The 16,847-nt window shown below is 33.8% G+C and overlaps 2 protein-coding genes across 5 annotated transcripts in view; one reads left to right on the top strand and one right to left on the bottom strand.

The window, feature by feature from the left end:
* LOC136817327 (TBC1 domain family member 23-like) overlaps window positions 1–16,847 on the bottom strand; it is a 48,631-nt gene that overhangs the window by 12,085 nt on the left and 19,699 nt on the right. Inside the window, exon 5 of the mRNA XM_067073672.1 lies at window positions 90–213. Within this exon, the coding sequence (XP_066929773.1) occupies window positions 90–213 (124 nt within the window). The remainder of the gene's footprint in view (window positions 1–89; window positions 214–16,847) is intronic.
* Window positions 2,427–15,848, top strand: LOC136817329 (major facilitator superfamily domain-containing protein 6-like). 4 transcript variants are annotated; one of them, XM_067073674.1, is made up of 2 exons: window positions 2,427–2,765; window positions 14,394–15,783. In XM_067073674.1, exons 1-2 carry the CDS (start codon window positions 2,503–2,505, stop codon window positions 15,691–15,693), a joined length of 1,563 nt encoding a protein of 520 aa, XP_066929775.1. In that variant the 5' UTR covers window positions 2,427–2,502; the 3' UTR covers window positions 15,694–15,783. The 4 variants fall into 4 exon arrangements, with proteins under 4 accessions (XP_066929775.1, XP_066929776.1, XP_066929777.1 ...); XM_067073675.1 differs by lacking the exon at window positions 2,427–2,765 and adding an exon at window positions 6,262–6,916; XM_067073676.1 differs by lacking the exon at window positions 2,427–2,765 and adding an exon at window positions 10,576–10,896.

Raw genomic sequence — 16,847 nt, 5'->3', positions numbered from 1 at the left:
TACTAATTAGAAACTTTCCGTCTCCATCGCAAAAAAACACACATACATAAACTCGGTGATTATAAACGAAGGCAGTAAAACCATCTTACCCATTTCTGAGCGTAAGAATCCGGTGAGATCTTTCTCGAATCCAGGAAGGAACAAAGTTGTGGATCATGATATTGTAGTAGTTGTCGAAATAAGTGGAATGGTTTCCCGTCACGATAACATTCTCTGTAAAAAGAAGAAAGAAAACGAAGATATAAGAAAAACAAACAACAAATGTTAAATTCAACAGAAAAGAAGAAACCGCAAGTAGTTAGGTTAAATTTAGCCCGGGGTCCACTTAGAGCTTTTTTATGGTCTTTTTGGCGCTGATAAGTGGCCCGGTAGTATATGGTAATATGCTTTTGCTTAGGCGGACTGTAAAACAGTCCGCCAGATTTTTGTTGTTTTTAAAAGGGAAAAATAGTACGAAGCAATGTTTTTATTTGAGAATAGGGCATTGCAAATCTGTTATTGATGTTTGTTTCTCATTTTTGATTACATCTTTCAACTCTAAGTAGTTTTTTTGCTATTTGGATTTTAAACATTTTCTTTCAAAATGGCGACCTTGCCAAACGCTCCTAGTCTACTTCACTGGACTCAGCGTCATAAAAAATTATCAAAAAGCAAAGTTCAGCCAGAAGTAGACTCTAGTCTAGGTTAAATTGGACTGAGAACCAAGAGTAATTTCTTTACCCGAATACCTCACAATTTTTGTGAAACCCGCGCCCGAAGTGCTAGATGTCGTGCTCTAAGCTTTTCCAAGCAAAAAAATGAATATTGCAAAAAATATTCTTATGCGCTGAAATTCTATTGTAATTTCACGTGACCTCGGTAGAATTTCCTACCGAACCACGCTATCTACCTCTTCGGGCTTTATAGATCTGTGGTAAAATCTCAATGCTATTCGATTAAAGACGTACAGAAAGCGCAACGTTCACTCAGCATGTTCGGTAAAATATGCCCCTCGAAAACACAGATGGGGGGTAACTTTCGGACGGGAATTTTAAATGTGATAAGCATCTCCTATGTCAAAATCTATATCTTAAGTGGATTAAAATAACTTGGTGTGTGGACCTGTTTGGATATTAATATCACAATTAGCATTGAGTTGGTTAAGCAACCCCTCTTTCCCGGTCAAATTGTGCATACTAGGAATGTCACCACGTTTCTTTATAAGAACAAACTAGATAAGAAAATAAGGATTTGATTACCAAAATATAAAGAACATATTAAAAACATTTTAGGGCTTTGCGAACTATAAAACAACCATTTTTTGAAGAAATTGTAAAAACTGGTGAAAATAAGAACATCATAAGGACACTTTTCGGCTTAAAATTCCAAAAGCTAAGAACATCGTAAGGCTTGAAAAATTTTACACTTTCTTATAAAAAACCGTGTTATCAATCTAAAGTGTTAACTTAAGCCTGCAGTCTAATTGACATTTGAAAAAAGGTATTGCAAAACTTAAATCGACATTCTTGCCAAAGCTTTTAAGGAAGTCAGCTTTTGACACACTCAGATCTGTACACTTAGCTAGTATATTGCATTGTACAATTTTGACCTAGTCGTCTAGGAACTTAATCAAATTAACTATTCTTCCTATACGATCATTGGGTGATAAATATGTTCATTCAGCCTACCGCCGGAGTAGATTCTTGAATAGCCACCCACCTTACCGTAAATTTATGAAATACCTTTGTTGCAAAACCAATTGCTCAGGAAGTCACTTTTTCCATGGACTTTGCTTTAACGACTATATTTAATTAGCAGGTGTTGTACAATTTGAGTCCAATTATTGTTCCTACCACGTCATTTTGTAATCCCATTACATGTTTACAAAGCAAATTGACTAGACCCATTAGTTCCCGAGATTGCGTAATGTGCGTCTACTATTAACATAAGTTTCACCGACCACAAAAAGACATCAAATTAAAGATAATTGGATATATTGAAGTGCACAGTTTTCGATGCAATTATAAATCTTATTAAATATTACATATAAAAATATATAGGAAAAATATATTGTTCGAATATTAAGAAGAAGAAGAGAGAAAGCGGCAACAAAGTGTTTTGGACGGAGGAAAAGTTTTTTGCTGAAGAAGGCTCCGCACGTACAGATTTTGGGAAAGAATAAATAAACTCTTTACTGATTTAGGTGACCTTGGATACATAAGTATTGTGTAAGACAATTCTTACATTCAGCAGAAAGACTCAGACGAAAAAAGGTACCTTTTATAAAAGAGAGAGATAACTAACTTTTTATCGGTTTAACACGATAACATCAATTTGGACATTAAATTACTATTAGCATATCAAACCTTAAAACAAAAAGATTTCGGCAGGAGGAAAATTGTTTTTTGGTTGAGAAAGCTTTACCTGGTACAGATCTTTCTTAGCAATTAACACAACTACGTTTACTTATAAGAATTACACCATATCAAATCTTAAAACAGAAAGGAAACCAAGCCTTACGACATGGCTGAAACACACAAGCTTGAAGAAAAGCACAATGCAGAACCAACCGATGTCACCAAAATGCTAGATAAAGATGATGACTTGGAAAACGCGTTACCAACCCTCAAATACAAATGGTATCATATCAATAGAGATATTTTACCTGCCAAGATGGCGTATCTTTTAGAGAACGGTAGACGAGCACCTTCAGATGTTATGTTGTCACTGTTCTATTCGGCCATTGGTTTGAGCAAAAGCGAAATAGGACTGGTGATGGGTTTCGGGTAAGACAATTTCAACTTTGATTTTTATCAACTTTAATTTCCCTTCAATATTGAAATTTGACAATCTGACTTTATTAAAGTGAAAACAGCGGAGTCTTCATAATTTGAACACGCACGGGGAACGCGCATTTGTTCGAGTTAAGGAAATTTCGAGTTACGGATTAAAGTTTTAAAGGCATTGTTGACTAAAGTGACCAGAAAACTTGTTTGAAGTTAATGAGACATTTGAGTTTTAGAGGTTCGAAGTAAAGAACAATTAAATTACAACTTTCAGACATGACTTCATTTAAACGACCTGGACCGAGGGACGTTTTCCAAATCTTGGCAAACCTTAATAAAAGCTTAATAAAATTCCCTAAAATTTAATGAGTTTAATTCCAAATGTACAGGCCCGGCGGAAGCAAATGAAATATTTTTTTCTCCAATTCCTAGCGAATTTGATCTCATTTTTAGCCTTCAGTCTCCCCACTTTTATGGTTATTCCGCCGGGCTTATGTACAGATTTTACTAAACTCGAAATAGTGCTAAAAGTACATTCACTTTATGTGTGCACCCAGAGTTGCTACAATGTGAAAACCAAACTCAAGCAAATTAGTTTAATTTCGTTGTCATGGTTTCAAAACAAAAGTGCACACATTAAAAGCGAGTGGACTTTATTACCGGGTGCGCCACAAAAAAGTTTCTCTCTTTGAAACTAATTTCCACGAATTCTAAAAATTTCAAAAGAACCATTCGTATTTCATTGGAAAAAAGAAAAAATAAACTTAAATTTTGATGAGTCATTTATTAAATTCGATTCATTAGATCAAAAGTTAAAAATCGACCTATCAAATTTTTATTTTAAATTTGGCAATCACAATAGCCTTTGCATTTTTCAGTAACTAAACACATAAATTTTAAAACTGAAGGACCGAAAGGGTTTAAAATCTTCATCAAAATCAATTTAACTTACTTTTATCGAAATTTTCCTCAAATCATTGGTTCTAGACTGGATATAGTCTATGTAAGGCTGGGTCTACTCGAAACCATATTTGATGTATTTTTATGAATTTTACCATAATTTTTGGCCTTTTTCGACGAATTTTCTTCCTTCCATTGAAATTCAACCTTTCTTTACATAAAAAGGTAATTAAGGCAGCTAATTATTGATGAATGACTGAAACGAAAATACTGAAAATACTTCTGTTTAATTTGATAGGTCAATTTTTAACCTTTTTGAACAATTTCCGAAAGTAACTTTTTTATTCAATTGAGCATAACTTTTGATCTAATGAATAGAATATAATAGATGACCCATCAAAATTTAAGTTTATTTTTCTTCTTTCCAATGAAATAGGAATGGTTCTTTTAAATTTTTTAGGTTTCGAGAAAATTAGTTTTAAAGAGAGAAACCACACCCGGAACAAAGCTCTATTCAGCAAATCTTACCCGTATCATCATTATGTGAATTTATTTTCTGTGAGAAGTCACATACCAGTTTTATTTAGTATTTCCAAAAACTGATCAAATGAATAATTTATTTACTTGAATACCTCACAATTTTGGTAAAACCTTTTTGAAATTCGAATAATTTCGAGTAATCGTAATCGACATTACTCGAACTCTTTTGATATAACATGAACTACAAAACCCACTGGAAAATTTTAAGTAAAGTGAAACAAACAAAGTTTTACAAGCCCGGCCGACCCTTTTTAAAATAACTGGCTAGAAGATTCCCTTCGACACAAAAACAATGTTCAGCTAGCGTCCATTTAACGTCATTATGAGAATATACCCATCAGCCCTTAAAAGCGCGGTCGGCTTTTGAGTGGACTGGTAATGAATTTACAAAAAAATGACGTCAAAATTCATTGTTTGGGCGTGCGTCAATATTCATGATATGCACCACTGCAATGTCTTCTGACATTACATTACGGAACCAATCGCTCATCGGTTGTAAGTGACGTAAAATCAGTCAATAATATAATCAGTCACGTTCAACCAGTCAGCTATTGGGTGGAATGGAAGACATTGCAATGGTGCATATCATGAATAGGGATATTTCGTATCGTGTAAAATTCCCGTCCGATTGTTGCCACTTTTCGAGTAAAGACACACAGAAAACGCAATGTTCACTCAGCATGTTCGGTTAAAATATGCCCCTCGAAAACACAAATGGGGGATCAACTATCAGACGGGAATTTTAAATGCGATAAACATCCCCTTTATGAAAATCATTTTCGAGGATTCAGGCAGCCTATGTTTTCTTACGCTTTAAAGGTTGATAAGCATATTAAAATAACTTGGTGTGTGGGCCTGTTTTTTAATCTATTTTTTTGTTGGATGTACGATCGATATTTGAAGGGTCTGCTGAGAAGATCAATAAGACAGTACAGTGTGGATTTACGTTTTTCAGAATTACATAAATGGTGTCTTTAAACGATGAAAAGAATTTTCAACATAATAACAAGCTCAAGTACGTTCCTGTCGGACGTACAGCGATAAAAACTGACATAACTAAGTTTGGCCTAGTAATATTAAATCCGTTAAAACTTAACCTTCTATCTTATGTATTTGACGTTTAAAACATTTCAGAGATATCTTGTTTTTGAAAAACACTTATGAGGACAATATTTGACAACCTTTTTGTATGTCACAGTGACTAGAACTTTATCGATTGACCTGTCGGATGTACGTTGCAGAAAAAAGTTGAAAAACTCTTCTTGGCTCTATTTACTAAACAGTATCTCCGTACACCCGACAGAAAATTCGTAGAAAAATCAACATGGTGTATAAGCGACTTTAGAGCGTAATTCGATAAAATATGGTTATGGTGTGCCAGTTTGGATATCAATATCACAATCAGCATTGAGTTGGTTAAGCAACCCGCTCCTTCTCGGTCACATTGTGCATACTAGAAATGTCACCACACATTTCTTTATAAGAACAAACTAGATAAGAAAATAAGGCTTTGATTACCAAAATATATAAAGAACATATTAAAAACATTTTAAGGCTCTAAAACACCCATTTTTTGAAGAAATTGTAAAAACTGGTAAAAATAAGAACATCATAAGGACACTTTTCGGCTTAAAATTCCAAAAGCTAAGAACATCGTAAGGCTTGAAAAATTTTACACTTTCTTATAAAAAACCGTGTTATCAATCTAAAGTGTTAATTTAAGCTAAGCCTGCAGTCTAATTGACATTTGAAAAAAGGTATTGCAAAACTTAAATCGACATTCTTGCCAAAGCTTGTAAGGAAGTCAGCTTTTGACACACTCAGATCTGTACACCTAGCTCATTAGTTCCCGAGATTGCGTAATGTTTTGGCGTCTACTATAAATATAAGTTTCACCGACCACAAAATGACATCAAATTAAAGATAATTGGATATACTGAAGTGCACAGTTTTCAATGCGATTATAAATCTTATTACATATAAAATTACATAGGCAAAATACATTGTTCGACTTTTAAGTAGGAGCAGAGAGAAAGCGGCAACAAAGTGTTTTGGACGGAGGAAAAGTTTTTTGCTGAAGAAGGCTCCGCACGTACAGATTTTGGGAAAGAATAAATAAACTCTTTACTGATTTAGGTGACCTTGGATACATAAGTATTGTGTAAGACAATTCTTACATCTAGCAGACAGATTCGGACGAAAAAGGGTACCTTTTTTTAAAAGAGAGAGATTAACTTTTTATCGGTTTAACACGACAAAGTCAACTTGGAAATTAAAGTACTATAGCATATCAAACCTTAAAATAAAAAGATTTCGGCAGGAGGAAAATTGTTTTTTGTTTGAGAAAGCTTTACCTGGTACAGATCTTTCTTAGCAATTTAACACAGCAACGTGTACTTATAAGAACTACACCATATCAAACCTTAAAACAGAAAGGAAACCAAGCCTTACGACATGGCTGAAACACACGAGCTTGAAGAAAAGCACAATGCAGAACTAACCGATGTCACCAAAATGTTGGATGATGACTTGGATAACTCGTTACCAAGCCTCAAATACAAATGGTATCATATCAATAGAGATATTTTACCTGCCAAGATGGCGTATCTTTTAGAGAACGGTAGACGAGCACCTTCAGCTGTTATGTTGTCACTGTTCTATTCGGCCATTGGTTTGAGCAAAAGCGAAATAGGACTGGTGATGGGTTTTGGGTAAGAGAATTTGAACTTTGATTTTTATCAACTTTAATTTCCCTTCGATATTGATATCTGACAATCTGGCTTTATTAAAGTGAAAACAGCGGAAACTCGAAATTTTCTTAACTCGAACAAATCTGCGTTCCCCGTGCGTGTTCAAGTTAAGGAAATTTCGAGTTATGAATTAAAGTTTATAAGGTATTGTTAACTAAAGTGACCATAAAAGCAGCCAAAAAAATCTTGGCAAACCTTAAAGCTTAAAAAAATTCCAAATGTACATGCCCGGAGTAGGCAAATGAGATATTTTTTTCTCCAATTCCTAGCGAATTTTTAGCCTTCAGTCTCCCCACTTTTATGGTTATTCTGCCGGACCTGATGTACAGATTTCACTAAACTAGTGCTAAAAGTCCATTCACTTTGTGTGTGCACCCAGATTTGCTACAATGTGAAAACCCAACTCAAGCGAATTAGTTTAATTTCGTTGTCATGGTTTCCACGTTGTAGGAAGGAAAAGTACATACTTAAAGCGAATGATCTTTATCACCGGGTGCGCCACGAAAAAGTTTCTCTCTTTAAAACTAATATTCTTGAAATCTTAAAATTTCAAAAGGACCATTCCTATTTCATTGGAAACAAGCAACATGCTGAATGGACCTACCTAGTGATTAACATCAGATGAAAATAAGAAAAAAGTGACAATAATTGTACAAAAATTCAGAATGGAAAAATAAAGCTTGTGTGTTGAATAATGTAAAATGGTAAAAAGGAATTTCGCCAAATACGAAAATCACTTAAACCATTCAGGCCCAAAAAACCTTTTAAGCTGTTCTTGGCCCAAATTTACCCAAAAAAAAAATTCCTAAAAAATCTGGCTCCGCCACATTTTGGGTATTGCCATTTTGCATCATTGTGCAAAAAATCAGAAAAAAATTATGAGTCAACATTGAGAAAAGCTTTATTTTCTTATTTGGTTAAAGGGAATTTCCCCAAAATACAAAAGTCCGTTTTTTAAGGCGAATAAAAATTTTCCGGGAAAAACCAATTCAGCCATTCTTTAGAGAATCTTGCCCTCCATATTTGTACAAAAAATCAGAAAAAAGTAATGACAGGATTTTGCACAAAGTCCAAAAAACCCTATTTTTAGGCAGTTTTTTGCCCAAATTTGCCCAAATATATATATTTTCGAAAATCGGGCTCCGACACATTTTAGGCATTGCCATTTTGCATCATTGTGCAAAAAATCAGAAAAAAATAATGAGTCAACATTGAGAAAAGCTATATTTTCTTATTTGGTTAAAGGGAATTTCCCCGAAATACGAAAATCTGTTTTTTAAGGCGAATGAGAATTTTCCGGGAAAAACCACTTCAGCCATTCTTTAGAGAATCTTGCCCTCCATCTTTGTACAAAAAAAACAAAAAAAAGTAATGACAGGATTTTGGACAAAGTCCAAAAAACCCTATTTTTAGGTAGTTTTTGGCCCAAATTTGCCCAAATAAATTTTTTCTCAAAAATCGGGCTCCGTCACGAATCGGGCTCCGTCACGTTCTGGGCATTGCCATTTTGCATCATTGTACAAAAAATCAGAAAAAAATAATGAGCCAATCCTCAGAAAAGCTGGTAACAGACGGACGGACGAACGGACGAACGGACATGGGTTAATTTATAGAACCTCCACCGGGGTACCCGGAGGTAGGTCCAAAAAGAAAAATAAACTTAAATTTTGATGGTTTATTTATTAAATTCGATTCATTAGATCAAAAGTTAAAAATCGACCTATCAAATTTTTATTTTAAATTTGGCAATCACAATAGCCTTTACATGATTAAGAGCATTTTTCAGTAAAACTAAACACATAAATTTTAAAATTGAAGGACCGAAAGGGTTTAAAATCTTCATCAAAATCAATTTAACTTACTTTTATCGAAATTTTCCTCAGATTCTGGGTTCTAGACTGGATAAAGTCTATGTAAGGCTGGGTCTACCTCGAAACCATATTTGATGTATTTTTGTGAATTTTACCAGAATTTTTGGCTTTTTTCGACGAATTTTCTTCCTTTCATTAAAATTCAACCTTCCTTTATATAAAAAAGGTAATTTAGACAGCTAATTATCATTTTAATGACTGAAACGAAAATACTGATGTATCAAGTAATTATACTTCTGCTTAATTTGATAGGTCAATTTTTAACGTATTTGAACAATTTCCGAAAGTAATTTTTTTCATTCAATTGAGCATAACTTTCGATCTAATGAATAGAATATAATAAATGACCCATCAAAATTTAAGTTTATTTTTCTTCTTTCCAATGAAATAGGAATGGTTCTTTTAAATTTTTTAGATTTCTATTTTATTCGAATAAAACATCGTTTTTACGAGGTCAACAAACAAATATTGCCCGCAAAATTAAGTTATTTTTTTGACACGGCGCGAAAACATATGATCTATTTTATGCTCATCTTATTTTTGATCCAAACTGGACTTCAGAAAGATGAGGCTGGTTTATTAATTGGCTTCAGGTGTGTAAAATTGCCCCTGTCCAGAATAAAAGTTACTACTTATACAAGTCATGGTAAAAAAATCATAAAGATATTATTAATAAAAAGCAATTAAAATGTAAAATGCATACCCGAAATTCACTAAATGGTTTAACACTCGGGTGGGTTTACATCTGTAGAGGAGAATCGATTAACACTCCCTTTGTCGATAACAATTCAGGGCATAAACGAAACAAAAGCTCAAAATCACTTTTACGAATTCTTTTATAAAAATAATCGATCAACCCCTCGTTATTGCCATTGTTACAAGAGGTAGGTTTGGATACCACTTAACACAAAGGACGTAACGAGGAGAAGATCCATTAAATTTTGAAACGAAATCGTGTAAATTCCCATTTTAAATGAGTAAAAAATTGGAAAATGATTTCGATGACGATGGTGACAACTACACGTTTTTTTTTTATAAGAACGTCAAAAATTTTCAAAGCCTTCGAATGTTATTAGTTTTTTGGATTTGAAGCCTAAAAATGTTCTTAAAATGTTCTTATTTTCAGCATTTTTTGAGCATTTTGATGTAATTTCTTAAGAAAATGCATATTTTTAAGTCTTTAAAGCCTTATTATGTTCTTAGAATGTTCTTAAATTTTTGGGACTCGAAGCCTTATGTTCTTATATAGTTTGTTCTCATAAAAAAAAACGTGCATTTCAAAAACTTGTCAATTATGTCTCAATTATACCTCAATGAAAAACTTGAAATCCTAACCTATAAAAACTAAAAAGAACTATTGAATGAAAGGTTGAAAATAAAAGCGAAATGCAGGCACATAGATAAATTTATATTTTCCAATTGTAAGGACAAAGACTAATCAATTTCCTAACTGTATTTTGCTACATGGATTTTTTACGAAATTTATATATATTCCCAGGTCAATTATATCTAACTTTTCGTAATTTATATAAAAAGGAATTTTGTTCATCTAGTCTTGTACAGCTGATGATTGTATTAACATGAAACTTGAAGTACTGTAAAGCAAATTATGTAATTTTTTTCTGAAAATTGTATCATGCTCCCTCGCCTTGCAGAGCACTCTTGAAGCATTGCTTAAACTTTAATACATTATATTAGTTAGAATACGAAATTATGAGATCACTTCATCTCTTTTTACTTCAAGACTTTTGATGGTTTCAGAGTGAATATTTTCGGACTTTCTTTTGTTTTGTGGTTTTTAAAATCATCGGTTGGTTGCATATTCTAGAGGAAGATGGACGAGGAAAACGTTTTACTGAATTCGAACTCTGAAAAGCAAGAAGCGCAGGAAACAGTTGAAATTATTCGAATAAAACATCGTTTTTACGAGATCAACAAACAACTATTGTCCGCAAAATTATGTTATTTGTTTGACGTGGGGCGAAAAATGATGACCCAAGCTATGCTCATCTTATTTGTGGTCCAAACTGGACTTCAGAAAGATGAGGCTGGTCTGTTAATTGGCTTCAGGTGTGTAAAAGAAAAATGTTATGTATCAATTAATTTGCACACTTTTCATAAGAATATTTGCACACTTTACGAATAATTATGCCAAAAATATTTAAGAATATCACTACAATGAAATTCGCTAACTGAGGAGGTTTTGCCCTTTTAAGCGAATTTTTACCTGGAATTGCCAATATTCTTCATCACTGTCAAGACTTTCACAAAAACAGCATCATTTTTGCTTTTGCTTTGAATTTAGGTTTGTTTTGGATCTTAACCTAATAATACTGTTCAGGGATTATTCAAGCATGATTACTATCAAAAAGTTAAGGATATTCTTATAAAAAAGTTTATTGTGCACTGAGTAGAAGCAACCTTTGAACACATAAAGAATTTTGATTGATTAAAAAGCGATTAATTTCCCATACTTACAACTGTCAAATGTTTTCAAATTTAACCTTGAAAATCTATCTTTAAAATATTTTATGGGAATCTAAGACCATTTTAGTTCCCTCCTTTCCTGACTTGTTTGATAATACATTGAGGTCTCCGCAACTCGTGAATGAAATTTTTTCAAGTTATAGAAAATTCGACTTGGTTTGGGTTATAAAGGTTCCTTATATATTGGCACCAGAAATAACTTGTTTAAGTTAAAAAGATATTCGAGTTATACCAAGTTAGAGTTATGGAGATTATAAATATCGGTCATATAAACCAATTGAACAAGGTAAAATATATTAATTAATGGTCATTATTTAAAATAAGTATATGTAATCACATGATAACGAGTGCAATTCGAGAATAATTGCACGAATGATTTTTTTGTTATTAATTTGAAATTAATAAAATTTGAAACAAAAAAAATCACGAGTGCAATTTTCGAATTGGTATATGTAATCACATGATAACGAGTGCAATTCGAATATAATTGCACGAGTGATTTTTTTGTTATTAATTTTCCGAGTCCGAAAGGACGAGGAAAATTTGAAACAAAAAAATCACGAGTGCAATTTTCGAATTGTACGAGTTATTATGTGATTACGAGCTAATCGCACAATGACTGTCACTACTTTTTCCCAGTTAGGAAAGTAAATTACAGAAATTACACTGAGAGTTTTATCTTTTTCTCTTCTCTTTATGTCTTTCTTTTAGTGTTGTTTTTGATTTTCGTTCTCACAAAATAAATTTCGAATGCAATTAAAACGTTCGATGCAAAAAAAATGTAAGAAAAAACATTTAAATCAATTTTGTAAACATTGGCGCGGCATTGGAGAGTGTGATTAACGATTAATTGCTCTCTACAGGATGCAATTAACGATTAATTGCTCTCTTTGAGGGCGTGCCAAATAAGAAAAAATAACCCATCGTGCGATTATACGAGTTATTAGGTGATTACGATCTAATCGCACAATTTTTTAACTACTTTTTCCCCGTCAGGAAAATAAATTACACTGAAAGTTTTACATTTTTCTCTTCTCTTTATGTTTTTCTTTTGTTGTTTGCTTAAAGATTTTCTTTCTCAAAAAATGAATTTCGAATGCAATTAAAACGTTCGATAAAAAAATGTAAGAAAAAACTTTAAAATCAATTTTGTAAACATTGGCACCTCATTGAAGAGTGTGATTAACGATTAATTGCTCTCTACAGGATACAATTAACGATTAATTGCTCTCTTTGAAGGGGCGCCAAAGAAGAAACAAGCAACATGCTGAACGGACCTACCTGGTGATCAAAATCAGATAAAAATAGGACAAATAGCAAGAGAGTAAGAAAGTGTAATGAGCAGCTTGAATATAGGCACTTTTCTGCCCAAATTTGCACAAAAAATTATTTTTTCGAAAATCAGGCTCCTTCAGAAATTAAATATTACCATTTTATAGCACTATGCAAAAAATAGGAAAAAACACCAAGCCAATCTCGAGAAATGCTCATTTCCCCTAAATATGACAAAAGGGAGTTTCCCCAAATAAAAAAATCCGATTTTTACGGCCAAAAAATTTTTTCCAGAAAAAACAGCTTGAGTTACATTTAAGAGATAATTGCCTTTTATCTTTGTCCAAAAAATTTAAAAAAACTAATGAAGCAATTTCACACAAAGTCTAGAAAACCCCATTTTTAGGCACATTTTGGCCCAAATTTGCCCCAAAAAATTACCTTTTGAAAATCGGACTTCATCAGATTTTAAATATTACCATATTACACAAAAGTACAAAAAAATCAGAAAAAAATATCGATCCAATCGCCAGAAACGCTCTTTTTCCCTAAAAATGACATAAGGGAATTTCCCCAAATAACAAAAACCGATTTTTACGGCCAAAAAAAAATTTCCGAAAAAAACTGCTTCAGTCACGTTTTAGAGAACCTTGCCCTTCATCTTTCTGCCAAAAATCATGAAAAACTAATGAAGCAATTTTGCACAGTCCACAAAAAACTTATTTTTAGGTAGTTTTTGGGCCAAACTTGCTCCCAAAAATTCACTTTTTAGGCATTGCTATTTTGTAACAGACGAACGGACAACGGTCAAATTAAAGGACCTCCCGGTAGGTCCAAAAATAACTCATTGTGCGATTAAGTCTGTAATTGCATGAATTAGTAAACAGTCATAGACAGCCAGTATGATTTCCTGTTTTTCAATATGAGAAAAACGATTAAGAAGTAACCACGTTGAATATGTAATATACAGGTGTACACACTTTTGATTGCAAACACTTTGTTTAGTGTGTCTTAAATCTAAAAAAGATAAGTTATGTCTGACGAAAGTGACTTGATAACTGCAGAAGTGAAGTTGATTGGTCAGAAACTAGGTGACCACGAATATGATATTGGTCAAATGAATATAGTCGAACAACGTTCAAGACGAAATTGGTATGAAATCAATGGAGATGTTTTAGGAGCAAAATTTAGTTATTTTTGTGAAGGTGGACGTGTAGTGAGTAATGGTGCTATGCTAGGATTGTTTTTGACACAAATCGGCCTTACTAAACTTGAAGTAGGCTTAGTGTTGGGCACAAGGTGAGTGTACAACATGATTTGGGCCACTTTTTTATAAGAACAAACTATAGGCAAAAAAAATTAGAGCATTCTAACAACATTTTAAGGTTTTGCGGGCTTTAGAACATTGCACCAAGGATTTAGAGCATTTCAAGAACATTTTAAGGCTTAAAACCCAAAATTTAAGTACATTCGAAGGGTTCAAATTGTTTTCGCCGTTCTTATAAAAAAAATCCTGCATCTATGCAATAAGGCAAAGATATCTTTGTGTGGCAAAAAGTGACGTAAATTCTTGAGCCATTGTAGAGCAGTGAGGAAAGTTAGTAGTTCAACAAAACCCAGGAGACGCGAATCATTTAGGTGTCAATAAAGTGCAGATGAACTACTAGGCTACATTACTTCCGTTTTGTTTTCTGACAAAATGATTGACTGGCTATTTTTAAGTATTACATTAATATCAGAGGAAAAGAAATAGGCTCTAAACTTTTTCATTTAGTCAAGAATATCAACAACTTTCTCTTTTTATTTAGGAACATCGGATCACTCATCGCCGGGCCGTTCTGGGGTTGGCTTGCTGATCGTTTCCATAACCACCGAACGCTTCTTGTCATCATGGCCATAGGAAGTATTGTAACCATGGGAAGCCAACCACTTCTATCCATGCAATTTGGTAACCCTGAAACCAATGTCTGTCCAGCACCTACTGTAGATACGTTGTCCAGTATTTTCAAGCCAAATGGGTGTCCACCCGGGTCTGTAAATTGTACATCTAATTCTACCATCTTCAATACGACCACTACAGCATCACCAACTGGTGGATACCAATACAAGCCATACGGATCTTTATTTTTCGTCATGTTTTTCACACAAATAGCAGTCATGTTTTTCGAAGCCAGCAGTGAACCGTTTACCGATTGTGGCGTGTTACGTCGTGCCGAACTGAGCCCGCACCGTAAAATCGATTACGGAAGACAACGCTTCTTTGGTGCTTTCGGCGTTATTACTTGCGTTACGTTATCTAACGTATTCGCGGATAACTTCCCGAAAGCCAACGTGACATGTTATACAGCTTTGTTTATCATGTACGTCATTCTAACCATCTTGAACTTGATCTCCGTCTTGTTTCTATACAAAGGACTATCATTCGAATCACCAAAACAACAACAAGAAACAGCCAATAACATCGCAGACGAGAAGAAAGAATCATATCGTAAAGTGTTACGAGAAACCCTTACCAAAGTGGATACTATAGTATTCCTCTTAACAACATTCGTAGCTGGGTTAGTCAATTCTCCGCTCATCATGTTTCTCTTTCTACACTTGAAGGAAATGAATGCACCGTCAACTGTATTTAACCTCAGCTTCGTTTGTTCGGCAACGGGGGCTTTATTTGGTTTCTTCTTCTCTCAAAACATCATCAAATTCCTTGGCGGTTCTATGAAAACTATTTTGTTCAGTGTAGTCATTTTCACTGTACGTTCCTTTGGTGTGGCAGCTATCACCAACTCCTGGCTTGTATTGATCTTCCAAGCGTTGCACGTGTTGAGTTTCGTTCTTTTTATGGCTTCGGGTTTGAAATACTTGAAAGAAACCATCCCTTTACTGGTGATGACAACCATGGTTTCTATATTCCGCTCCATCTTCGAAGGACTCTCCATCATGGTTTCTTTGAGCATTGCTGGAATGATTTTCAATCAATACGGTGGTCGTGTCATGTACGCATCTTTCGGTGGCCTAGGATTGCTATGGAGCATTTTCTTGGCAATTTATATATTTGCAATTCAAATGAGGCGAAGTAAAAATGTTCAAAAGACACAGGAAATCTGTTAGAAATTGTAAAACAGTGACAAAAATCATTTTGGGAAAGATATTTTTAGTACTTTAAATCTTTAAACTTTATTTACACCTATTTTTTAACGTATGTAAATTTGCTTTGTATCATTGTAGCAATTTCATTTCGTATTTTAGATGAAATCTTCTGTGAGTAAAAAACTTCCTCTTTCTCAGTTGAAAAGTATGATTTGATGAAAGTTTCTTCCAATTTACAATTACAGTAAACTCCTTTTCATTCGAATCTCTATTATTCGAATCTTTCTCATTCGAATCTTTCTGTAGTTCGAACTAAACATATTGGTCCCCTCAGCTGTGAAGTGGTTTAAATTACTACCTGTATTTCAAATCTTTTTTTAATTCGAATAAACTTTTTGGTCCCTTGAAGATCGAATTAGAGAAAGTCAACTGTAGTCCAATTGAATTCAACTAAAGCGCCATTTTTTAAATATAAAGTTAGCTTTGCCTGTCTCTCCTTGAAGAAGACTATTGTATTTTTTTACTTTCATAATTCAAGTTCATTTTCCTCATTTTGATGTTGTTAGTATGCCTAAAATACCCTAATCCGATTGACCGATACTAATATAATTTTCCTTGGACTTATGAACATTTATACCTTTTCCGTAAAAGAGAGTCGCTCGACTAGCTCGACTAGTTAGTAGACAGATCTATTCATTCAAAAAAGTGTAGATAGGCAGTGTGCAGTGCTGACGAGTCCTAATAAGGACGAAATACATATGCTGCTCTGCCACCCAAATCTCCTGAAAGAAGATAGTTGGACAGAAATTCTTTGAATTTCTTCACATAATATAATCCAATCAGATAAAAATCAATCAGATAAAAATCGTACACCCCCTGTTGGTCTGTTGAGGATGTCGAATTTCTGACCAGGGGGGGGGGGGTTCAGAAAATATGGGTGGAAATCCGAGGGGGTAATCTAAATATTAGGCAATTTATCTGGAAATCCATGGGGTGTAGCAAAAAAATGGTAAAAATGTTGAACTTCCATAGGGGGTTAGCCTAAAACTTCTGTGGAAATCCGGAGTAGTATACAAATTTTTCTCGGAAATCCAGAGGGGTATCAACCTTTAGAAAAATAATAATCCCCAACAGGTACGGTTTTTTTCTGAAAAAGTCCAATTGGAAAAAACACA

Source organism: Clytia hemisphaerica, unplaced genomic scaffold, assembly GCF_902728285.1.
Source record: "Clytia hemisphaerica strain Z4C2 unplaced genomic scaffold, Clytia hemisphaerica genome assembly, whole genome shotgun sequence".
Classification (NCBI taxonomy): Eukaryota; Metazoa; Cnidaria; class Hydrozoa; order Leptothecata; family Clytiidae; genus Clytia; species Clytia hemisphaerica.
This window is presented reverse-complemented; position numbering and strand designations above follow the sequence as displayed.